Consider the following 25,323-nt stretch of genomic DNA (forward strand, 5'->3'; position numbering starts at 1 on the left):
GAATTGGTAATTTCATGTGTTTAAATAAATACCTGGCTTGGTCCCATCTATACCTTCCTCCTCCTCTCCTCTCCATCCCCCACCTCCTCCTCTGGATGCATGTTGTGATCAGTGATTACCTGGCTTGGTCCTATCCACACCTTCCTCCTCCTCTTCATCCTTCTTCTCTCTGTCCCTCTCCTCCTCTCTTTTAACAATAACAAGCCCTGTAAAACATCAAACCAATAAGACTGGAACACAATGTTCATTAAAACACTTTATAATATAATAGATCTTCACATAATAATAGTAGTAGTAGTAGTAGTAGTAGTAGTAGTAGTAGTAATAATAATTGTAGTAATAATAGTGGTAATAATAATAGTAATAATAATAATAATAGTAATAACAATAGTAATAATATTAATAACAGTAATGATAATAGTAGTGATAATAATAGTAATAATAATAGTAATAATAATAGTAATAGTAATAATAATAATAATAGTAGTAATAATAATAATAGTAATAATAATAATAATAGTAATAACAATAGTAATAATATTAATAACAGTAATGATAATAGTAGTGATAATATAGTAATAATAATAGTAATAATAATAGTAATAGTAATAATAATAATAGTAATAATAATAATAATAACATAATAATAGTAATAATAATAATAATAGTAATAACAATAATAACAGTAATGATAATAGTAATAATAATAATAGTAATAATAATAGTAATAGTAATAATAGTAATAATAATAATAATAATAACGTAATAATAGTAGTAATAATAATAATAATAGTAATAATAATAATAGTAATAATAATAGTAATAGTAATAATAATAATAGTAATAGTAATAATAATAATAACATAATAATAGTAGTAATAATAATAATAATAACATAATAATAGTAATAATAATAATAATAGTAATAATAATAATAATAGTAATAATAATAATAATAACATAATAATAATAGTAATAATAATAGTAATAATATAATAATAATAGTAATAATAATAGTAGTAATAATAATAATAGTAATCATAATAATAATCCTAATAATAATAATAATAGGCTTTATTCTATTCTCTTTCTATTGTAATGTGTTACCTGGGTTAGTTCTCTTTCTATTGTAATGTATTACCTGGGTTAGCCGCACCTCTTTCTCCCTGGTCCTCCTCTTCTTCCATATCTACTTGAACAACATCAAAACAGGGGCTTAGGGGTTATTTTTGGACTACACATGCTGTGTGTGCCACACTAGACAATAGTAGACATGGGTTCAATTCAAATTTAAAATCAGTCTGTGCTTGATTGAAATCAATATGTGCCTGGTCCATTTGAACCAACGGAATAGTCTCAAAAGTGACCATCACCCCGCTTAACTAGGTGACACTTCAGGTAGGCTCAAGCAAACACTGAAAGTATTTGAACGTTTTTAAATACTATTTGAACCTAGATCTGGACTGTAAGAATTATGATGTAACCAAAATGCTGGTGTAGCCAACCTGGACTCACCAGAGTCAATGTCATTATCTTCCTCATCCTCTTCTTCCTCCTCCTCCTCCTCCTCCCCACCTTCCTCCTCCTCCTCGATTTCTCTGTCCTCCTCCTCCTCTTTGACAATCACATTGAGTTCCAGTGTTTGACTGCAGTCTTCCAGCTTCACTGATGCCATCTCTGGACCCTGTTGTGATCTTGTCTGGGCTGCAACACTGCAGCCAGAACCCAGTTAAGACATGGTATGAACACGGCAGCCAGAACCCAGTTCAGACATGGTACGAACACTGCAGCCAGAACCCAGTTCAGACATGGTATGAACACGGCAGCCAGAACCCAGTTCAGACATGGTATGAACACGGCAGCCAGAACCCAGTTCAGACATGGTATGAACACTGCAGCCAGAACCCAGTTCAGACATGGTCTGAACACTGCAGCCAGAACCCAGTTCAGACATGGCCTGAACACTGCAGCCAGAACCCAGTTCAGACATGGCCTGAACACTGCAGCCAGAACCCAGTTCAGACATGGCCTGAACACTGCAGCCAGAACCCAGTTCAGAGATGGTCTGAACACTGCAGCCAGAACCCAGTTCAGACATGGCATGAACACTGCAGCCAGAACCCAGTTCAGACATGGTCTGAACACTGCAGCCAGAACCCAGTTCAGACATGGTATGAACACTGCAGCCAGAACCCAGTTCAGACATGGTCTGAACACTGCAGCCAGAACCCAGTTCAGACATGGTCTGAACACTGCAGCCAGAACCCAGTTCAGACATGGTCTGAACACTGCAGCCAGAACCCAGTTCAGACATGGTCTGAACACTGCAGCCAGAACCCAGTTCAGACATGGTGTGAACACTGCAGCCAGAACCCAGTTCAGACATGGTCTGAACACTGCAGCCAGAACCCAGTTCAGACATGGTGTGAACACTGCAGCCAGAACCCAGTTCAGACATGGTGTGAACACTGCAGCCAGAACCCAGTTCAGACATGGTGTGAACACTGCAGCCAGAACCCAGTTCAGACATGGTGTGAACACTGCAGCCAGAACCCAGTTCAGACATGGTCTGAACACTGCAGCCAGAACCCAGTTCAGACATGGTCTGAACACTGCAGCCAGAACCCAGTTCAGACATGGTCTGAACACTGCAGCCAGAACCCAGTTCAGACATGGTCTGAACACTGCAGCCAGAACCCAGTTCAGACATGGTCTGAACACTGCAGCCAGAACCCAGTTCAGACATGGTCTGAACACTGCAGCCAGAACCCAGTTCAGACATGGTCTGAACACTGCAGCCAGAACCCAGTTCAGACATGGTATGAACACTGCAGCCAGAACCCAGTTCAGACATGGTCTGAACACTGCAGCCAGAACCCAGTTCAGACATGGTATGAAGTGGACTGGATGCTTTTTTTCTATTTTAAAAAAAGTGTCTGAATCAAAAAATGTAAATCTAAGTGTTGTTCAGAAATGAAATAAACAAACAGAAAAACATATATAATATGCATACACACTACCGTTCAACAGTTTGGGATCACTTAGAAATGTACTTGTTTTTGAAAGAAAAGCAAAAAAAATGTATCCATTAAAATTGATCAGAAATACAGTGTAGACATTGTTAATGTTGTAAATGACTATTGTAGCTGGAAACAGCTGATTTGTAATGGGATATCTTCATAGGCGTACAGAGGCCCATTATCAGCAACCATCACTCCTGTGTTCCCTTGGAACGCTGTGTTAGCTAATCCAAGTTTATCATTTTAAAAAGGCTAATTGATCATTAGAAAACCCTTTTGCAATTATGTTAGCACAGCTGAAAACGGTCGTGCTATTTAAAGAAGCAGTAAAACTGGCCTTCTTTAGACTAGTTGAGTATCTGGATCATCAGCATTTGTGGGTTTGATTACAGGCTCAAAATGGCCAGAAACAAAGAACTTTCTTCTGAAACTCATCAGTCTATTCTTGTTCTGAGAAATGAAGGCTTTTCCATGTGAGAAATTGCCAAGAAACTGAAGATCTCGTACAACACTGTGTACTACTCCCTTCACAGAACAGCACAAACTGTCTCTAACCAAAATAGAAAGAGGAGTGGGAGGCCCCGGTGCACAACTGAGCAAGAGGACAAGTACATTAGAGTGTCTAGTTTGAGAAACAGACGCCTCACAAGTCCTCAACTGGCAGCTTTATTAAATAGTACCCGCAAAACACCAGTTTCAACGTCAACAGTGAAGAGGTGACTCCGGGATGCTGGCCTTCTAGGCAGAGTTGCAAAGAAAAAGCCATATCTCAGACTGACCAATAAAAATAAAAGATTAAGATGGGCAAAAGATCACAGACACTGGACAGAGGAATATTGGAAAAAAGTGTTATGGACAGACAAATCTAAGTTTGAGATATTCGGATCACAAAGGAGAACATTCATGAGATGCAGAAAAATCAAAAGATGCTGGAGGAGTGCTTGACGCCATCTGTCAAGCATGGTGGAGGCAATGTGATGGTCTGGGGGTGCTTTGGTGGTGGTAAAGTGGGAGATTTGTACAGGGTAAAAGGGATCTTGAAGAAGGAAGGTTATCACTCAATTTTGCAACGCCATGCCATACCCTGTGGACGGCGCTTAACTGGAGCCAATTTCCTCCGACAACAGGATAATTACCTAAAGCACAGCTCCAAACTATGCAATAACTATTTAGGGAAGAAGCAGTCAGATGGTATTCTGTCTATAATGGAGTGGCCAGCACAGTCACCGGATCTCAACCCTATTGAGCTGTTGTGGGAGCAGTTTGACCGTATGGTACGTAAGAAGTGCCCATCAAGCCAATCCAATTTGAGGGAGGTGCTTCAGGAAGCACGGGCTGAAATCTCTTCAGATTACCTCAACAAATTGAAAACTAGAATGCCAAAGGCCTGCAAGTCTGTAATTGCTGCAAATTGAGGATTCTTTCATGAAAGCAAAGTTTGAAGGACACAATTATTATTTCAATTAAAAATCATTATTTATAACCTTGTCAACGTCTTGACTATATTTCCTTTTCATTTTGCAACTCATTTCATGTATGTTTTCATGGAAAACAAGGACATTTCTAAGTGACTCCACATTTTTTTAACGGTAGTATATACACATACTGACTAGGTATCCTCTTTCCCTTATATTTGTCACGGTGTAAGGAGTCAGTTCTCTTGCTTGTGCAACAAGCGCTACAGTAAAACAATAAGGGGCATTTAACTAATCAGCACTTTTTTTACACAGTACCATACTCTTACTCAGATATACATTCATTTTGAGTCCTCACCTATGTAATGACTTGTATCGATAACGACCCTGAGTTAAAAAAATAAATAAAAACATGACAGACGGAAACCACAACGCTGCAGCCCGAAAAACGGACACTATTCAACGGCTGCAATCTGCCACATTACCGATTGACAATAAACGTTTACTGTAATGTTCAACTGTTGCCTATCGTTTAAATTATTATGCAAGCATGTCGGATTACCTGAAATCGCTGGTCTTTTATTGATAAACTGGGAGGAGGGTTGCGAATCGGTCGGTGTGATGGCCGACGGCTGCGCTTACATGACGCCCGTGAACATGACGCCCTTTCCCATCCTGCGCGCAGGCGGAAGTTTACAGTCCTGGCTCATCCGATTTTCCATGCTCAGAGTCTAATCAAACAATAAAACACCAGGGATATCAGGTAATCTGTCGTGCTTTGATTATAATACATTAAACTATAACCAGACGCTGACACTTACAGTTAACGTTTATTGTCGGTCGGCGATGTGGTAGATGTTGAACAGTGTGGTGGTATACAGCCATGGTTACCGTCCGTTGGGCTGTCACGGTTGTTATTCTGGCCAGGAACGTTATCGATAAAAAATCCATTACAGTTTAGGGGAGGAACTCCATGTGAATGAATTATTTCGGAGTGAAAACACTGTACGTAGAAAGCCTAAATTTTTTCGCGTGGTCGTACATTTCATCACCATTTAGCTGATATACAAACATGGTGATTAGTGAAATGGCCTTTAGCTTATTGCTTAGCTGCAGCGCTCTCCCTGGCATGATAGTCGGTTCATCCCATTGTGATTTATATATATTTTGTTGTTTTATATATTAATTTAATTTCCTGAACATATCTAGAGTTGATGTTTAACATGTATTCTTTTTCCTTTCTTAAAGCATCCGCCTCTAGCATACCATGACTGAACCGAGTCCGGCACAGAAAAGCTCACAGCCAGGTCAAGAGATGGCGTCAGTGAAGCTGGAGGACTGCAGTCAAACACTGGAGCTCAATGTGATTGTCAAAGAAGAGGAAGAGGAGGATGAGAGAAGAACCGAGGAAGAGAACGGGGGAGTAGAACAGGAAAGGGAAGATGAACTGGAGAGGGAAGATGGTAACATTGACTCCGGTGAGTCTAAGATGCCTACACCTGCCACTGGGTTACATCTAGACCTTGATCCTAACTCTCAGTTCCATTACAGAAGACATTGGACGAAGGCGTCTTCTGTACAGTTTTGTTAAGAGCCCATACGCTCAATCTGAACATTAACACAAGTCGCTTGTGGTACGGTTTTGGAAGGATAAGGACCTTTTTTATAATTTTCAAAAAAACAAAAGGTTAAATTGATACACACCTTGATAGGGCTAGTGTTCCCAAACGACCATATCTTCAAGTTACAGCGCTATGGAAAACAGACGGAATACAAGAGGCGACCACCTGTGCCAATTAACTGTCTAGCATGCTCTGAACACCTGTGTGTAAGCGTAACTCGGGAAGAGTAGTTTGGTCGGATGGAGGCTCCATAGCTGTATGGATCTGTAACTGCTATAGTGTAGTTTAGTAGCATGGAGGCTCCATAGCTGTATGGATCTGTAACTGCTACAGTGTAGTTTAGTAGGATGGAGGCTCCATATCTGTATGGATCTGTTACTGCTATAGTGTTGTTTAGTAGGATGGAGGCTCCATAGCTGTATGGATCTGTTACTGCTATAATGTAGTTTAGTAGCATGGAGGCACCATAGCTGTATGGATCTGTAACTGCTACAGTGTAGTTTAGTAGGATGGAGGGTCCATATCTGTATGGATCTGTAACTGCTATAGTGTAGTTTAGTAGGATGGAGGCTCCTTAGCTGTATGGATCTGTTACTGCTATAGTGTAGTTTAGTAGGATGGAGGCTCCATATCTGTATGGATCTGTTACTGCTATAGTGTTGTTTAGTAGGATGGAGGCTCCATAGCTGTATGGATCTGTTACTGCTATAGTGTAGTTTAGTAGCATGGAGGCTCCATAGCTGTATGGATCTGTAACTACTACAGTGTAGTTTAGTAGGATGGAGGCTCCATAGCTGTATGGATCTGTAACTACTACAGTGTAGTTTAGTAGGATGGAGGCTCCATAGCTGTATGGATCTGTAAATGCTACAGTGTAGTTTAGTAGGATGGAGGCTCTATATCTGTATGGATCTGTTACTGCTATAGTGTAGTTTAGTAGGATGGAGGCTCCATAGCTGTATGGATCTGTTACTGCTATAGTGTAGTTTAGTAGGATGGAGGCTCCATAGCTGTATGGATCTGTAAATGCTACAGTGTAGTTTAGTAGGATGGAGGCTCCATAGCTGTATGGATCTGTAACTGCTACAGTACTTGAAAGATTATTCCTCGCCGATGAAAGATAAGGCTTTCAAAACATATGGCCCTTATGTCAAGCGATGATTATTGATGTTTCTAAACGTTAAAACACAGCGTCGGGACTGTAGTTCACACGAGCCAGTCGCGGGCGAAGCTAATGGCTGAAAACTGTAGGGAGAAGGCAGAATGCTCCCTAGAGTAATCGAGAGCTAGGTTACATCCTAATAGGAATTTTTAGGTTACATCCTAATAGGGGTTTTTAGGTTACATCCTAATAGGAGTTTTTAGGTTACATCCTAATAGGAGTTTTAGCGAGAGAGAGGTTACATCCCAATCTAGTTAAAAAATATAACAAATCATTTAAAACATTCAAAACCTTCAGCGTTTGGTTGAGCCTGCCTGGAGTGTCAGATAGCCAGGGGGGCGGGGTGGCACTTTTGGGACTATCCCATTTGGTTCAATTGCTCCAGGCAAGCTCAATCAAGCACAGATAAAGCATTTGAATGGTTTCAAATACTATTTGAACCCAGGTCTGCTATAGTTCAGAGTATTGCACAGCATGTAGTGCACTATATAGGGAATAGTGTGTCATTCCGGACACAGACCATATGTGTGATGTTGATCTTGTTCCAGTAGATATGGAAGAAGAGGAGGACCAGAAAGGAGGAGAAGATCTGGCTAACCCAGGTAATAAAGTACACTAGCCAGGGAATAGAATATATGTATTTATTATCCCAAGACCTTATTATTTGAATATTGATTGATTTTAATGTATTAGGTAATTAAAAGTAGAAGTCTGCTCCAGCTGAAGACAACACGACATAACATGACATAACATGAACAATTATTCAGGATAAAAACACTGAAGTCCAAAGGCTTATTTTCATTGTGGTCCTGTGAGATGGCAGGTGGGCATGATTTACACATTATTCTCAATGCAATTTAAAACAACAGTAACATCAATTACAAATATATACAACTTAGAACAATTAACAGCACAGAGGTGCTCGTTTTAAGAGTCACCTCTTGAAAGAATAGCCTACCCCTAATCACACCATTACGTTACTTTTCAGATATTTCTTAAGTGGCACTTTACAGGTTCAGTTCCACAGAACTACAGCAGAGTACCTGCATGTGTTTCCCCCAAGGAGCTGTTGACTCTACAGGGAACCAAGTTAGAGCTCCCTCTGGTGGAGTACTGATGGGGGGGGGCATTTATATTATCAAGTGTTTTAGATCTTTTGGTTTGACGTTTTACAGGACTTGTTACTGTTAAAAGAGAAGAAGAGGAGGAGTGGGTCAGAGAGGAGGAGGATGGAGAGGAGGAGGAGGTTGGGGACAGAGAGGAGGTTGGGGACAGGACCAACCCAGGTAATCACTGATCAGAACATCAGAGACCAGTTTCATGGAACCCAGCTCCCTATATAGAGCACTACCTTTGAGAAGGGCCCAGAGGGCTGAGTGACTGCTTATAGCTGTCATTCTTGTATGTACTAAACTGTGCCCCCTAACCAAATAACTCCTGATCAGTTTACATTAAATAGGGCTCTTAGAGGAGTCATCTTCCCTTTCTACCTTCCTACATACCAATGCATAGTGTTATATACAGTATAATAAACTGGGTGGGTCGAGCCCTGTATGCTGATTGGCTGACAGCCTTGGTTTATCAGACCGTATACCACGGATATGACATAACATTTATTTGTACTGCTCTAATTACGTTGGTAACCAGTTTATAATAGCAATAAGGCACCTCGGCGGTTTGTGATATATGGCCAATATACCACGGCTAAGGGCTGTATCCAGGCACTCCTGTATTTAACCCCTGTGATGTTGTTATAGAAACAGGAGAGGGTGCCAGCTCAGACAGAGAGAGACCGTTCCTCTGCTCCCAGTGTGGTAAGAGGTTCACTGCACCAAGCAGCCTGAAGACTCACATGCAGAGACACAGCGGAGAGAAACCCCACCAGTGCTCCGTCTGTGGGAAGCGCTTCCTGCGGTCCACAGACCTGAAGAGACACCAGATGATCCACAAAGGTAAGAGAGACACTCACACACCTGGCGTCGCTCCTCGCACACCTGGCGTCGCTCCTCACACACCTGGCGTCGCTCCTCACACACCTGGCGTCGCTCCTCACACACCTGGCGTCACTCCTCACACACATCTCTCTGTTGGAACACTGTCAATCAACGTATCCACACCAGTGCACCTGTTTATCAGTTAAATAAGTTGATATATATGGTGTAGGTTCATTTCCATGTAAAACGACCCATGAACACCAACGTGAAGTTCATTGGAGCATGTCAAATTGGGTGTCAAATGAAAGCATAGAGCCTATATTTTTAAGAAATGAAGGCATACATACATATTGAACCATTTTCCATCCCCAAAAATGTGAATAAGCAAAGGCTTATTGGACAAGGGGTCTTAAAAAACATCTACCAGAAAAAGTCCTAGAAGGTATCAGAAATACATCAAAACAGAATAATATTGAAGTAAAAACCCTGCCAACTAATATCAACACTTATATTTAGTTTTGGATAAATTTGACTGAAACATTGCCTTGTGCCTTGAAATACAGTTACTAAAAACCCTCATCTTGAATATATTTTCTAATGTCTCTCCCTCATGAGGAGGATAATGAAAGTTCACAAAAGTAACAAGTAAATGTAGACCTACCAATTAGTTATAGTGTTTTCACTGATATCAAATTCGTTTATGAATTCAAAATGATTTTACCCCCCCTCAATTTTTTTATCGGTAACAGAATGTCTGCTATTGAATAGACTATAATGGGACATCATAGTAGTTACAAACCTCAGTTGGGTCACAAACCAATCAATCACATGTATTTTTAAAGCCATTCTTACATCAGCTGATGTCACAAAGTGCTGTACAGAAACCCAGCCTAAAACCCAAACAGTAAGCAATGCAGGTGTAGAAGCACGGTGGCTTGGAAAAACTCCCTAGAAAGGCCAGAACCTAGGAAGAAACCTAGAGAGGAACCAGGCTATGAGGGGTGGCCAGTCCTCTTCTGGCTGTGCCGGGTGGAGATTATAACAGAACATGGCCAAGATGTTCAAATGTTCATAGATGACAAGCAGGGTCAGATGATGATGATGATGATGATAATAATAATCACAGTGGTTGTAGAGGGTGCAACAGGTCAGCACCTCAAGAGTCCTCCGATTGAAAGAGCGAGAGAGAATTAGAGAGAGCATACTTAAATTCACACAGGACACAGGATAAGACAGGAGAAATACTCCAGATATAACAGACTGACCTTAGCCCCCCGACACAAACTATTGCAGCATAAATACTGGAGGCTGAGACAGGAGGGGTCGGGAGACATTGTGGCCCCGTCCGACGATGCCCCCGGACAGGGCCAAACAGGCAGGATATAACCCCACCCACTTTGCCAAAGCACAGCCCCCACACCACTGGAGGGATACCTTCAACCACCAACTTACTATCCTGAGACGAGGCCGAGTATAGCCCACGAAGTTCTCCCGCACGGCGCCAACCCGGACAGGAAGATCACGTCAGTGACTCAACCCACTTAAGTGACGCACCCCTCCTAGGGACAGCATGGAAGAGCACCAGTAAGCCAGTGACTCAGCCCTCATAATAGGGTTTGAGGCAGAGAATCCCAGTGGAGAGAGGGGAACCGGCCAGGCAGAGACAGCAAGGGTGGTTCTTTGCTGCAATGCCTTTCCGTTCACCTTCACACTCCTGGGCCAGACTACACTCAATCATAGGACCTACTGAAGAGATGAGTCTTCAATAAAGACTTAAAGGTTGAGACCGAGTCTGTGTCTCTCACATGGATAGGCAGACCATTCCATAAAAATGGAGCTCTATAGGAGAAAGCCCTGCCTCCAACTGCTTAGAAATTCTAGGGACAGTAAGGAGGCCTGCGTCTTGTGACCATAGCGTACGTGTAGGTATGTACGGCAGGACACAATCGGAAAGATGGATAGGAGCAAGCCCATGTAATGCTTTGTAGGTTAGCAGTAAAATCTTGAAATCAGCCCTTGCCTTCACAAGAAGCCAGTGGAGAGAGGCTAGCACTGGAGCAATATGATCACATTTTTTGGTTCTAGTCAAGATTCTAGCAGCCGTGTTTAGCACAAACTGAAGTTTATTTAGTGCTTTATCCGGGTAGCCGGAAAGTAGAGCATTGCAGTAGTCTAATCTAGAAGTGATGAATGCATGGATACATTTTTTGGCATCATTTTTGGACAGAAAGTTTCTGATTTTTGCAATGTTATGTAGATGGAAAAAAGCTGTCCTTGAAACAATCTTGATATGTTCTTCAAAAGAGAGATCAGGGTCCAGAGTAACGCCGAGGTCCTTCAGTTTTATTTGAGATGACTGTACAACCATCAAGATTAATTGTCAGATTCAACAGGAGATCTCTTTGTTTCTTGGGACCTAGAACTAGCATCTCTGTTTTGTCCGAGTTTAAAAGTAGAACATTTGCCGCCATCCACTTCCTTATGTCTGAAACACAGGCTTCCAGGGAGGGCAATTTTGGGGCTTCACCGTGTTTAATCAAAATGTACAGCTGTGTGTCGTCCGCATAGCAGTGAAAGTTAACATTGTTTCCGAATGACATCACCAAGAGGTAAAATATATAATGAAAACAATACTGGTCCTAAAACGGAGCCTTGAGGAACACTGAAATTTACAATTGATTTGTCAGAGGACAAACCATCTACAGAGACAAATTGATATCTTTCCAACAGATAAGATCTAAACCAAGCCAGAACTTGTCTGTGTAGACCAATGTGGGTTTCCAATCTCTCCAAAAGAATGTGGTGATCGATGGTATCAAAAGCAGCGCTAATGTCTAGGAGCACGAGGACAGATGCAGAGCCTCGGTCTGACCCATTAAAAGGTAATTTACCACCTTCACAAGTGCAGTCTCAGTTCTATGATGGGGTCTAAAACCAGACTGAAGCGTTTCGTATACATTGTTTGTCTTCAGGAAGGCAGTGAGATGCTGCGCAACAGCTTTTTCCAATTTTTTTGAGAGGAATAGGAGATTCAATATAGGCCGATTTTTATTTTATTTTTTTTTATTTTTTTTATTTTTATTTTTTTATATTTTCTGGGTCAAGGTTTGGATTTTTCGAGAGGCTTTATTACTGCCACTTTTAGTGAGTTTGGTACACATCCGGTGGATAGAGAACCATTTATTATGCTCAACATAGGAGGGCCAAGGACAGGAAGCAGTTCTTTCAGTAGTTTAGTTGGAATAGGGTCCAGTATGCAGCTTGAAGGTTTAGAGGCCAATACTATTTTCATCAATGTGTCAAGAGACATAGTATTAAACAACTTGAGTGTCTCCCTTGACCCTAGGTCCTGGCAGTGTTGTGCAGACTCAGGACAACTGAGCTTTGGAGAAATGCGCAGATTTAAAGAGGAGTCCGTAATATGCTTTCTAATGATACTGATCTTTTTGTCAAAGAAGTTCATGAATTTATCACTGCTGAAGTGAAAGCCATCCTCTCTTGGCCATCAATTTTAGATTGTTCTTATTTTCCTCAATTAAGTTGGAAAAATAGGATGATCGAGCAGCAGTGAGGGCTCTTCGATACTACACGGAACTGTCTTTCCAATCTAGTCGGAAGACTTCCAGTTTGGTGTAGCGCCATTTCTGTTCCAATTTTCTGGAAGCTTGCTTCAGGGCTTGGGTATTTTATGTATTCCAGGGAGCTAGTTTCTTATGACAAATGTTTTTAGGGGTGCGACTGCATCTAGGGTATTAAGCAGGGTTAAATTGATTTCCTCAGTTAGGTGGTTAACTGATTTTTGTACTCTGACGTCCTTGGGTAGGTGGAGGGAGTCTGGAAGGGCATCTAGGAATCTTTGGGTTGTCTGAGAATTTATAGCACGGCTTTTGATGACCCTTGGTTGGGGTCTGAGCAGATTATTTGTTGCGATTGCAAACATAATAAAATGGTGGTCCGATAGTCCAGGATTATGAGGAAAAACATTAAGATCCACAACATTTATTCCATGGGACAAAACTAGGTCCAGAATATGACTGTGGCATTGAGTAGGTCCGGAGACATGTTGGACAAAACCCACTGAGTCGATGATGGCTCCGAAAGCCTTTTGGAGTGGGTCTGTGGACTTTTCCATGTGAATATTAAAGTCACCAAAAATGTGAATATTATCTGCCATGACTACAAGGTCCGATAGGAATTCGGGGAACTCGGCGAGGAACGCTGCATATGGCCCAGGAGGCCTGTAAACAGTAGCTATAAAAAGTGATTGAGTAGCTGCATAGATTTCATGACTAGAAGCTCAAAAGACTAAAACGCAGTCTTTTTTTTTTTTTTTTGAAATTTGCTATCGTAAATGTTAACAACACCTCCGCCTTTGCGGGATGCACGGGGGATATGGTCACTAGTGTAACCAGGAGGAGAGGCCACTTCTTATGGCTTGAGTCCCGTTAGCGGGATCGATATGACGACAGCCAGTGAAAGTGCAGAGCAGCAAATTCAAAACAACAACAAACCTCAATTAAAATTCCTCAAACATACAAGTATTGTACACCATTTTAAAGCTTTACTTCTTGTTAATCCAGCTACAGTGTCTGATTTCAAAAAGGCTTTACGGCGAAAGCAAACCATATGATTATGTTAGGTCAGCGCCTACACACAAAAAAACACAGCCATTTTCCAGCCAAAGAGAGGAGTCACAAAAAGCAGAAATAGAGAGAAAATTAATCATTAACCTTTGATGATCTTCATCAGTTGACACTCATATGACTTCATGTTACACAATACATGTATGTTTTGTTCGATAAAGTTCATATTTATATCCAAAAATCTCAGTTTATATTGGCGCGTTATGTTCAGTAATCTTTTGCCTCCAAAACCTCCGGTGATTTTGCAGAGAGCCACATCAATTTACAGAAATACTTATCATAAATGTTCATGACAATACAAGTGTTATACATGGAACTTTAGATAAACTTCTCCTTAATGCAACCGCTGTGTCAGATTTAAAAAAAGCTTTACCGAAAAAGCAATAATCTGAGTACGGCGCTCAGACACAAAAACATGCCATACAATATATCCGCCGTGTTGGAGTCAACAATAGTCAGAAATAGCATTATAAATATTCACTTACCTTTGATGATCTTCATCAGAATGCACTCCCAGGAATCCCAGGTCCACAATAAATGTTTGTTTTGTTCGATAAAGTCCATCCTTTATGTCCAAATACCTCCTTTTTGTTCGCGCCTTAAGTTCACAAATCCAAATTCACGACGTGCAGGTCAGACGAAAACTCAACTCAAAAATGTCCATTTCAGTTCGTAGAAACATGTCAAACGATGTATAGAATCAATCTTTAGGATGTTTTTATCGTAAATCCGCAATAAAGTTTCAACCAGAGAAATCCTTTGTCTTCAGAAATGCAATGGAACTGAGCTACCTCTCACGTGAGCGCGCATGCCTGAGCCTCATGCCCTGCTGACAGTGTTCTGACTCCAGGAGCTCTTATTCATCCCCACTTTACAGTAGAAGCCTCAAACAAGGTTCTAAAGACTGTTGACATCTAGTGGAAGCCTTAGGAAGTGCAAAATTACCCCACAGACACTGTAGTTTGGATAGGGAATCAATTGAAAAACTACAAACCTGTTTGGATTTTTTCTCAGGTTTTTGCCTGCCATATGAGTTATGTTATACTCACAGACATCATTCAAACAGTTTTAGAAACTTCAGAGTGTTTTCTATCCAAATCTACTAATAATATGCATATCTTAGTTTCTGGGAGTGAGTAGCAGGCAGTTTACTCTGGGCACGTCAGTCATCCAAGCTACTCAATACTGCCACCATCCATAAGAAGTTTAACTCAGTAAATTCATCAGGCTTAAGCCATGTTTCAGTCAGGCCAATCACATCAAGATTATGATCAGTGATTAGTTAATTGACTATAACTGCCTTGGAAGTGAGGGATCTAACATTATGTAGTCCTATTTTGAGATGTGAGATATCACTATCTCTTTCAATAATGTCAGGGATGGAGGTCTTTATTCCAGTGAGATTGCTAAGGCGAACACCGCCATATTTAGTTTTTCCCAAACTAGATCGAGGCACAGACACGGTCTCAATGGAGATAGCTGAGCTGACTACACTGACTGTGCTAGTGGCAGACTAAGCTGGCAGGCTGACTAACAGCCTGCTGCCTGGCCTGCACCCTATTTCATTGTGGAGCTAAGGGAGTTAGAGCCCTGTCTATGTTCGTAGATAAGATGAGAGCACCCCTCCAGCTAGGATGGAGTCCGTCACTCCTCAGCAGGCCAGGCTTGGTCCTGTTTGTGGGTGAGTCCCAGAAAGAGGGCCAATTATCTACAAATTCTATATTTTGGGAGTGGCAGAAAACAGTTGTCAACCAGCGATTGAGTTGTGAGGCTCCCCCTAACTGGGAGGGGGCCAGAGACAATTACTCGATGCCGACACATCTTTCTAGCTGATTTACGCGCTGAAGCTATGTTGCGCTTGGTGACCTCTGACTGTTTCATCCTAACATCGTTGGTGCCGACGTGGACAACAATATCTCTATACTCTCTACACTCGCCAGTTTTAGCTTTAGCCAGCACTGTCTTTAGATTAGCCTTAACGTCGGTAGCCCTGCCCCCTGGTAAACAGTGTATGATCGCTGGATGATTCTTTATAAGTCTAATACTGCGGGTAATGGAGTCACCAATGACTAGGGTTTTCAATTTGTCAGAGCTAATGGTGGGAGGCTTCGGCGTCTCAGACCCCATAATGGGAGGAGTAGAGACCAGAGAAGTCTCGGCCTCCGACTCGCTTAATGGGGAGAACCAGTTGAAAGTTTCTGTCGGCTGAATAAGCGACACCGGTTGAGCATTCCTACAGCATTTCCCTCCAGAAGCCATGAGAAAGTTGTCCGGCTGCGGGGACCATGTGAGGGGATTTATACTACTATCTGTACTTACTGCTGGCACAGACGCTGTTTCATCCTTTCCTACACTGAAATGACCCTTGCCTAACGGCTCCGTCTGAAGCTGGACTTGCAACACGGCTATCCTCGCCATAAGGCGGTCGTTCTCCTGTATATTATGAGTACAGCGACTGTAATTAGAAGGCTTAATGTTAATGTTACTAGTTAGCTTCGGCTGGTGGAGGTCCTGACGAACCACGTCCAGATAAAGCATCCGGGGTCAAAAAGTTGAATGAAAAAAAACGAGGGGAGCGAGGGGAAATAAATTAATATATAAAACCGTAAAGTTAGCAGGTAGCAAACTAAGTTTAGCAACAAACCGCACAGCAGCACGTAAACAAGTCTACAAGTTGTGACCAGAAATGACGACCAGAAGATACAAGGAAGAGGTCGTTTTGGTGCTCTGTAATGTAGTATTGGTGCTCTGTACATCATACCAGCTACTGTCCTCCCTTCTACTGGCATAACTGTTATGTTCAGCTCATAGTGTCTCCTGCTACTGTCCTCTCTTCTACTGACATACTGTTATGTTCAGCTCATAGTGTCTCCTGTTACTGTCCTCTCTTCTACTGACATACTGTTATGTTCAGCTCATAGTGTCTCCTGTTACTGTCCTCTCTTCCACTGACATAATGTTATGTTCAGCTCATAGTGTCTCCTGTTACTGTCCTCTCTTCTACTGACATACTGTTATGTTCAGCTCATAGTGTCTCCTGTTACTGTCCTCTCTTCCACTGACATACTGTTATGTTCAGCTCATAGTGTCTCCTGTTACTGTCCTCTCTTCTACTGACATACTGTTATGTTCAGCTCATAGTGTCTCCTGTTACTGTCCTCTCTTCTACTGACATACTGTTATGTTCAGCTCATAGTGTCTCCTGTTACTGTCCTCTCTTCCACTGACATACTGTTATGTTCAGCTCATAGTGTCTCCTGTTACTGTCCTCTCTTCCACTGACATACTGTTATGTTCAGCTCATAGTGTCTCAGTGGAAGGGAGGAAGTAGCAGGAGACACTATGAGCTGAACACAGAACCATACGGTCCTGTACTGTGGAGTATAGTTCAGTACGGTCCTGTACTGTGGAGTATAGTTCAGTATAGTACCATACGGTCCTGTACTGTGGAGTATAGTTCAGTATAGTACCATACGGTCCTGTACTGTGGAGTATAGTTCAGTATAGTACCATACAGTCCTGTATAGTGCACACTAGAGTTGAGTATACTATATTTTACTGAACTATACTCTACTGTGCCGAACGTTACTGTACTGAACTCTTCTCTTCTCTACTGTACTATACTCTACTCTACTGAACTCTACTCTACTCTACTGAACTATACTATACTGTACTATACTATACTCTACTGAACTCTACTGTACTGAACTCTACTGTACTGAACTCTACTCTACTGTACTGAACTCTACTCTACTGAACTCTACTCTACTGTACTGAACTCTACTCTACTGTACTGAACTCTACTGTACTGAACTCTACTCTACTGTACTGAACTCTACTCTACTGTACTGAACTCTACTCTACTGTACTGAACTCTACTGAACTCTACTGAACTCTACTGTACTCTACTGAACTCTACTCTACTGTACTGAACTCTACTGTACTCTACTGAACTCTACTCTACTGTACTGAACTCTACTGTACTGAACTCTACTCTACTGTACTGAACTCTACTCTACTGTACTGAACTCTACTCTACTGTACTGAACTCTACTCTACTGTACTGAACTCTACTGAACTCTACTGTACTCTACTGAACTCTACTCTACTGTACTGAACTCTACTGTACTCTACTGAACTCTACTCTACTGTACTGAACTCTACTGTACTGAACTCTACTCTACTGTACTGAACTCTACTCTACTGTACTGAACTCTACTCTACTGAACTCTACTCTACTGAACTCTACTCTACTATACTGTACTCTACTATACTGTACAGAAATCTACTATACTGTACAGAAATCGACTATACTGTACTGAACTCTACTGAACTCTTCTCTTCTGTACTGAACTCTACTGAAATCTACTATAATGTACAGAAATCTACTATACTCTACTGTACTCTACTGAACTGTACTGTGCTTTGATATCCAAACTTGTAAAACATTCGTGCAGATTTGGTCCGCTTCGGATGAACCAATTGTGGTTTTGCTGCGGAGTTGATTAAATAATAGCCAGTGTGTAAAATAATACCCACATATGTAGAGGAGGATGTTGCATATTTACACCTTTTGTGTAAAAATCAGTTACCGGGTGTAAATCCACTTCACTCACTTCTTTCAAACTCAAGGTGTCCTGTCATAACTGACACGCCATTCTTTTATGCAGAGTTTTTAAGAAAACCTGGTCACATAAATACCTGTAATTCTGTTACCAAACTTTGCATCCTCACAGTTCTTCTAGTAAATATGTTCAGTGTAAACGTAGTCCTTGTGCATAGAGTTGTATGGTTTGTTAAAAATCAATGGTTTTTGTAGAGCATACATTTTACATGAAAAACATTCTCCATTCAGTTAAAATAGTATTGCCCATAGATGCATAATACTGTATGTGGTGGGCTGTTCTCTCCTCTGTGTCCTGCAGCGGTTAAACCTCTGTAATGTTGTCATTAAAGCAGTCACCTCAGACAGACCGTACCACTGTTCTGAGTGTGGCAAGACGTTCACCTCGCCAACCAGCCTGAGGATCCACGTGAAGATCCACAGCGAAGACAAACCCCACCAGTGTTCCATCTGCGGGAAGCGTTTCCTGTGGCTATGTGTTCTGAAGAGACACCAGGTGGTGCACAAAGGTGAGAGGAACATCTCTCTGCTGGAAGACTGTCCTGTGTGGCTCGTTGGTAGAACATGACCTTTGCAAGCCCAGGATTGTGTTCAGAATGACAGAACGGTGCATCGTTGAATTCACTGGAAACAGTACTGTACGACCGGTTGAGATTATGACGGCTCAGAGGACAGTTACCATAGGGTGTGACTATAGAGGCTCAGAGGACAGTTACCATAGGGTGTGATTATAGAGGCTCAGAGGACAGTTACCATAGGGTGTGACTATAGAGGCTCAGAGGACAGTTACCATAGGGTGTGATTATGACGGCTCAGAGGACAGTTACCATAGGGTGTGACTATAGAGGCTCAGAGGACAGTTACCATAGGGTGTGATTATGACGGCTCAGAGGACAGTTACCATAGGGTGTGACTATAGAGGCTCAGAGGACAGTTACCATAGGGTGTGATTATGACGGCTCAGAGGACAGTTACCATAGGGTGTGACTATAGAGGCTCAGAGGACAGTTACCATAGGGTGTGATTATGACGGCTCAGAGGACAGTTACCATAGGGTGTGACTATAGAGGCTCAGAGGACAGTTACCATAGGGTGTGATTATGACGGCTCAGAGGACAGTTACCATAGGGTGTGACTATAGAGGCTCAGAGGACAGTTACCATAGGGTGTGATTATAGAGGCTCAGAGGACAGTTACCATAGGGTGTGACTATAGAGGCTCAGAGGACAGTTACCATAGGGTGTGACTATAGAGGCTCAGAGGACAGTTACCATAGGGTGTGATTATGACGGCTCAGAGGACAGTTACCATAGGGTGTGATTATAGAGGCTCAGAGGACAGTTACCATAGGGTGTGATTATGACGGCTCAGAGGACAGTTACCATAGGGTGTGACTATAGAGGCTCAGAGGACAGTTACCATAGGGTGTGATTATAGAGGCTCAGAGGACAGTTACCATAGGGTGTGATTATGACGGCTCAGAGGACAGTTACCATAGGGTGTGATTATAGAGGCTCAGAGGACAGTGACTATAGAGGCTCAGAGGACAGTTACCATAGGGTGTGACTATAGAGGCTCAGAGGACAGTGACCATAGGGTGTAAGTCTACTGTATGTGTACTTGCTGTTCTCGCCTCTGTCTTGATGTGTTTTAAACCCTGTGATGTCGTCATTGAAGCAGGAGAGAGCGCCAACTCTGACCCAGACAGCCCAGGGGATCCCGAACAAGGGCAGAAGCCGTACCCGAACCCTGAAAGACTGTACCTCTGCTCAGAGTGTGGCAAGAGGTTCACCACAGCACCTTTACTGAAGTCTCACATGAAGAAGCACAGTGGAGAGATACACCACCAGTGCTCCGTCTGTGGGAAGTGTTTCCTGCTGTTCCAGGACCTCAAGAGACACCAGGAGGTCCACAAAGGTGAGAGAGACACCAACACACTGAGTCGCACACTGTAGCAAACGTTTTGCAACGGTAACCTTTAACAAATTCAGGTAGGTCCCTCTCCATTTTGTTCCTAGTGAATACACCCTGAAGTCTCTACTCACACACCTAGGTCATATTCATTAGGAACCAAACAGAAACAAAATGGGCCGAAGTGGGAGGGGCTATCCAATAATAATACACTTGTTTTCTGTTTGCAAAACATTTTGCAACAGTGTGCAGTAATGAACAGGACCCTGAGATCTCTGCTGGAAGACAGGTGACTTGAAGAAACATATCCACACCAGTGCCTCTTTCCGTAAATTAGCTGGGTATTTTTATGTGTATTAGTCCATAATAAACTGTCATTTATTGACAGTGCAGCATTTTAACCCCTGTAATGTTGTCAATGAAGGGGGCAACAACTCTGACGCAGACAGCCCAGGGGAACCAGATCCGGAGAGACCGTTCCCCTGCTCTGTGTGTGGTAAGAGGTTCACCGCAGCCTTCAGACTTAAGGCACACATGAAGATCCACAGCGGAGAGAAACCCCACCAGTGCTCCATCTGTGGCAAGGCCTTCCTTCGACCCTACGACCTTAAAAGACACCTTGTGACCCATAAAGGTGAGAGGAACACCAGGTTGGAGTTGTGCTATCCTCATCATTCTCCTCTTGCGTTAAACCCTTCTAATGTTGTCATTGAAACAGGAGAGGGCACCAGCTCTGACCCTGACAGCCCAGGGGACCCTGACCAGGAGCTGAAGCCGTATTTCTGCTCCCAGTGCGGTAAGAGGTTCACTGCAGCCAGCAGCCTGAAGGCACACACAATGACGCACAGTGGAAAGAAACCCCACCAGTGCTCCGTCTGTGGGAAGTGTTTCCTGCGATACCAGGACCTGAAGAGACACCAGGTGATTCACAAAGGTAAGAGAGACCCACACACCTGAGTCGTGTTCACTAGGAAACCACACTGAAGCAAACAGGGATGGACTACCAGATCTTTTCCAATAAGAAACGCGTTGTTTCTGCTACGTGTGCACCAATTAATTTCTCCTCTGTCTGTTTTTAACGCTTGTAATGTTGTCATTAAAACAGGAGAGGGCGCCAGCACAGAGAAACCCCACCAGTGCTCTGTCTGCGAGGAGAGTTTCTTGAAGCTCGACGACTTGAACATTCATGTGACGATCCACACAGGAGAGAAGACCAAGCACATCTGCCAACCATGTGGGAAGACCTTCACTCTGCTGCAGGACCTAAAGACTCACCAGCGTACCCATACAGGGGAGAAACCGTACCACTGCTCCAAGTGCCCAGAGAGCTTTGGCAACCTGTTGGAGTACAGGGAGCACAAGCAGACACACAACAACAAGAAACCGTACCTCTGTGACCAATGCGGCCAGACGTTCACCCACTTCTACACACTGAAGACCCACCGGTCGATCCACACAGGGGAGAACCTCCTCCACTGCTCCTACTGCGGGAGGGGCTTCACTCAGAAAACGTCCTTGGCGACCCACATACTGACCCACACCAAGGAAAAACCGCACCAGTGTTCTGTGTGTGGCCAACGTTTTGCCAGAAGCGAAAGCCTGAAGAAACACAAGAGGATACACATGGAAGAGGTCCGCCACCACATGTGCGAGTGCGGGAAGAGTTTCCCGGACATGAAAAGGCTGGAGGTGCACGCGAGAATGCACTACAAGAGCCTGGAAAAGAAGTACTGCTGCTCGTACTGCGGGAGAATGTTCCTACGGGATGGGGATCTAAAGAGTCACCAGAGAACACACACCGGAGAGAAACCCTTCGTTTGCGCCATATGCGGGAAAAGTTTCGCCCAGTCGGGGAACTTGAGAGTGCATCAGATCAAGCACACTAAAGAGAGACCGTACCCTTGTACTGTCTGTGATAAGGGGTTCACCACCTCTGGGAGTCTGAAGGTGCACATGAGGAGGTTTCATACAGGGGAGAAGCCGTACGTCTGTAGCCTGTGTGGGAAAGGGTTCATTGTACCCAAAGCACTAAAGACACACCAACAGAAACATATGAAAGAGACTACTGTCTAGTTTGACGGGAGATAGGAAAAGACTGTCTTTCTGTGATTCCTCGCTCCACTCTCCTCTCAACTGTAATAGAGGAGAAGTTCCAAGGTCCCTCCTCTTTGACTTTATTCTCCATTGCATTTTGAGGAGGAGACTAAGAGAGAGAACGTGAGGAATCAGGGAATGATGAATTGAGAAATAGTCGAGGCATGCTGGTGGTTTTACCTGCTGCTCCAATTGAGGACATGTTTTTTTTTCTCTAAAATAAAAGTCCCCCACATGCATCCATGTTATTGTACATAGTGGTTAGTTTAGTGATACTCTACAGAAACTGAGGTTGTATCACTAAACTAACCACTAGCTATTCAGTCTGTAAGATACAACCTCAAAGTTTCTGTAGAGTATCTTAATGTCAGATCTGAATTGACAGGATGATGTGATTATGTATGGCATGATATGACACAATATCCATTATGACAATAATAAATTCAAACCTGACATGATGTCTCCACTCACCATGGCTGGCGGCTATTGACATGTCTCCACTCACCATGGCTGGCGGCTATTGACATGTCTCCACTCACCATGGCTGGCGGCTATTGACATGATGTTTCCACTCACCATGGCTGGCACCTATTGACATGTTGTTTCCACTCACCATGGCTGGCACCTATTGACATGTCTCCACTCACCATGGCTGGCACCTGTTGACATGTCTCCACTCACCATGGCTGGCACCTGTTGACATGTCTCCACTCACCATGGCTGGTACCTGTTGACATGTCTCCACTCACCATGGCTGGTACCTGTTGACATGTCTCCACTCACCATGGCTGGTACCTGTTGACATGTCTCCACTCACCATGGCTGGTACCTGTTGACATGTCTCCACTCACCATGGCTGGTACCTGTTGACATGTCTCCACTCACCATGGCTGGTACCTGTTGACATGTCTCCACTCACCATGGCTGGTACCTGTTGACATGTCTCCACTCACCATGGCTGGTACCTGTTGACATGTCTCCACTCACCATGGCTGGCGGCTATTGACATGATGTTTCCACTCACCATGGCTGGCGGCTATTGACATGATGTCTCCACTCACCATGGCTGGCGCCTGTTGACATGTCTCCACTCACCATGGCTGGCGGCTATTGACATGTCTGCCCCCTTGACTTTTTCCACATTACAGCCTTATTCTAAAATGTATTAAAACATTTTTTTTATCAATCTAGACACAATACCCCATAATGACAAAGCAAAAACAGATTTTTTAGCAAATGTATTAAAAATAAAACTGATATCACATTTACATAAGTATTCAGACCCTTTAATCAGTACTTTGTTGAACCACCTTCAGCAGCGATTACAGTCTCGAGTCGTCTTAGGTATGACGGTACAAGCTTGGCACACCTGTATTTGGTGAGTTTCTCCCATTCTCTGCAGTTCCTCTCAAGCTCTGTCACGTTGGATGGGGAGCATCGCTGCACAGCTATTTTCAGGTCTCTCCAGAGATGTTTGATCGGGCTCTAGGCCACTCATGGACAATCAGAGACTTGTCCTGAAGGCACTCCTGTGTTGTCTTGGCTATTTGCTTAGGGTCGTTGTCCTGTTGGAAGGTGAACCTTCACCCCAGTCTGAGGTCCTGAGCGCTCTGGAGCAGGTTTTCATCAAGGAACTCTCTGTACTTTGCTTCGTTCATCTTTCCCTCAATCCTGACTATTCTCCCAATCCCTGCCGCTGGAAAACATCCCCACAGCATGATGCTGCCACCACCATGCTTCACCGTAGGGATGGTGCCAGGTTTCCTCCAGACGTGACGCTTGGCATTTCAGGGAATCTTGTTTCTCATGATCAGAGTCCTTTAAGTGCCTTTTGGCAAACTCCAAGCGGGCTGTCATGTGCCTTTTACTGAGGAGTGGCTTCTGTCTGGACACTCTACCATAAAGGCCTGATTGGTAGAGTAGTGCAGAGATGGTTGTCCTTCTGGAAGGTTCTTCCATCCCCACAGAGGAACTCTGTCAGCGTGACCATTGGGTTCTTGGTCACCTGCCTGACCAAGGCCCTTCTCCCCTGATTGCTCAGTTTGGCCAGGCGGCCAGTTCTAGGTAGAGTCTTGGTGGTTCTAAACGTCTTCCATTTAAGAATGATGGAGGCCACTGTGTTCTTGGGGACCTTCAATGCTGCAGAAATGTTTTGGTACCCTTCCCCAGATCTGTGCCTCGACACAATCCTGTCTTGGTGCTCTACGGACAATTCCTTCGTCCTCATGACTTGGTCTTTGCTCTGACATGCACTGTCAACTGTGGGACCTTATATAGACAGGTGTGCTTTTCCAAATCATGTCCAAATCAATTGAATTTACCACAGGTGGACTCCAAGTTGTAGAAATATTAAGGATGATCAATGGAAACAGGATGCACCTGAGCTCAATTTCATGTCCCAAAGCAAAGGGTCTGAATACTTATGTAAATAAGGTATTTCTGTTATTTTGTTTTTGCTTTGTCAGCTAGCTACCTTGACATTGCTAACATTAGGTACCTTTCTGGCTGACAAGGTGAATATTGTTTTATTACAAAATCTAAAAATGAGAATTATACCCAGTGTATATTTTTTGTACCTGTTCTGGGGACATTGTTGCAAAAAATGTAATCGAATCATCTTCAATCTTGTCTCAAACTTCGACTGTTGGGTTGTCACTAGTTGCCACAAAGTCACAGCAGGGACTACCAATGAGAGCTGGGGATTCTGGGATATCGTGTTCTAATCAACAACAACAAAAAATAATACTTCTTTGCCAGAAGGGTCTCCAAAATCACATGTACACACAGTTATGCAGTGCATAGAAGACTAAGGGACAGCAACAGAAGAGGGCTTAACATTGGTTACTAGATGATTCCATATGTGTTATTTCATAGTTGTGATGTCTTCACTATTATTCT

At 43.0% G+C, this 25,323-nt stretch overlaps 2 protein-coding genes across 4 annotated transcripts in view; one reads left to right on the forward strand and one right to left on the reverse strand.

The window, feature by feature from the left end:
* Window positions 1-5,097, reverse strand: part of LOC106594722 (zinc finger protein 420) — a 29,042-nt gene extending 23,945 nt beyond the window's left edge. The window contains exons 1-4 of the mRNA XM_014186117.2: window positions 4,998-5,097; window positions 1,516-1,712; window positions 1,142-1,189; window positions 120-206 (exon numbers count right to left, since the gene is read on the reverse strand). Of these exons, the coding sequence (XP_014041592.1) occupies window positions 120-206; window positions 1,142-1,189; window positions 1,516-1,675 (295 nt within the window). The 5' untranslated portion in view covers window positions 1,676-1,712; window positions 4,998-5,097. The remainder of the gene's footprint in view (window positions 1-119; window positions 207-1,141; window positions 1,190-1,515; window positions 1,713-4,997) is intronic.
* Window positions 5,098-5,112: 15 nt separating this feature from the next.
* LOC106594799 (zinc finger protein 271) lies at window positions 5,113-23,661 on the forward strand. 3 transcript variants are annotated; one of them, XM_014186198.2, is made up of 10 exons: window positions 5,113-5,198; window positions 5,684-5,913; window positions 7,768-7,821; window positions 8,395-8,505; window positions 8,977-9,171; window positions 18,753-18,929; window positions 20,101-20,337; window positions 20,756-20,965; window positions 21,050-21,265; window positions 21,437-23,661. In XM_014186198.2, exons 2-10 carry the CDS (start codon window positions 5,703-5,705, stop codon window positions 22,402-22,404), a joined length of 2,379 nt encoding a protein of 792 aa, XP_014041673.1. In that variant the 5' UTR covers window positions 5,113-5,198; window positions 5,684-5,702; the 3' UTR covers window positions 22,405-23,661. The 3 variants fall into 3 exon arrangements, with proteins under 3 accessions (XP_014041673.1, XP_014041661.1, XP_014041667.1); XM_014186186.2 differs by having other exon boundaries at window positions 20,098-20,337; window positions 21,437-23,660; XM_014186192.2 differs by having other exon boundaries at window positions 7,771-7,821; window positions 20,098-20,337; window positions 21,437-23,659.
* Window positions 23,662-25,323: the final 1,662 nt, after the last annotated feature.

The sequence above is a fragment of the Salmo salar genome, chromosome ssa02 (genome assembly GCF_905237065.1).
Source record: "Salmo salar chromosome ssa02, Ssal_v3.1, whole genome shotgun sequence".
Lineage (NCBI taxonomy): Eukaryota > Metazoa > Chordata > Actinopteri > Salmoniformes > Salmonidae > Salmo > Salmo salar.

Excerpts from the sequence above, each read along its gene's own strand:
- LOC106594799 (XM_014186186.2), top strand. The coding sequence starts at position 5,703 with ATGACTGAACCGAGTCCGGCACAGAAAAGCTCACAGCCAGGTCAAGAG. Across the intron at positions 18,930-20,097 it reads ACACCAGGTGGTGCACAAAG|CAGGAGAGAGCGCCAACTCT; the intron begins GTGAGAGGAACA and ends TCGTCATTGAAG. Across the intron at positions 20,338-20,755 it reads ACACCAGGAGGTCCACAAAG|GGGGCAACAACTCTGACGCA; the intron begins GTGAGAGAGACA and ends TTGTCAATGAAG.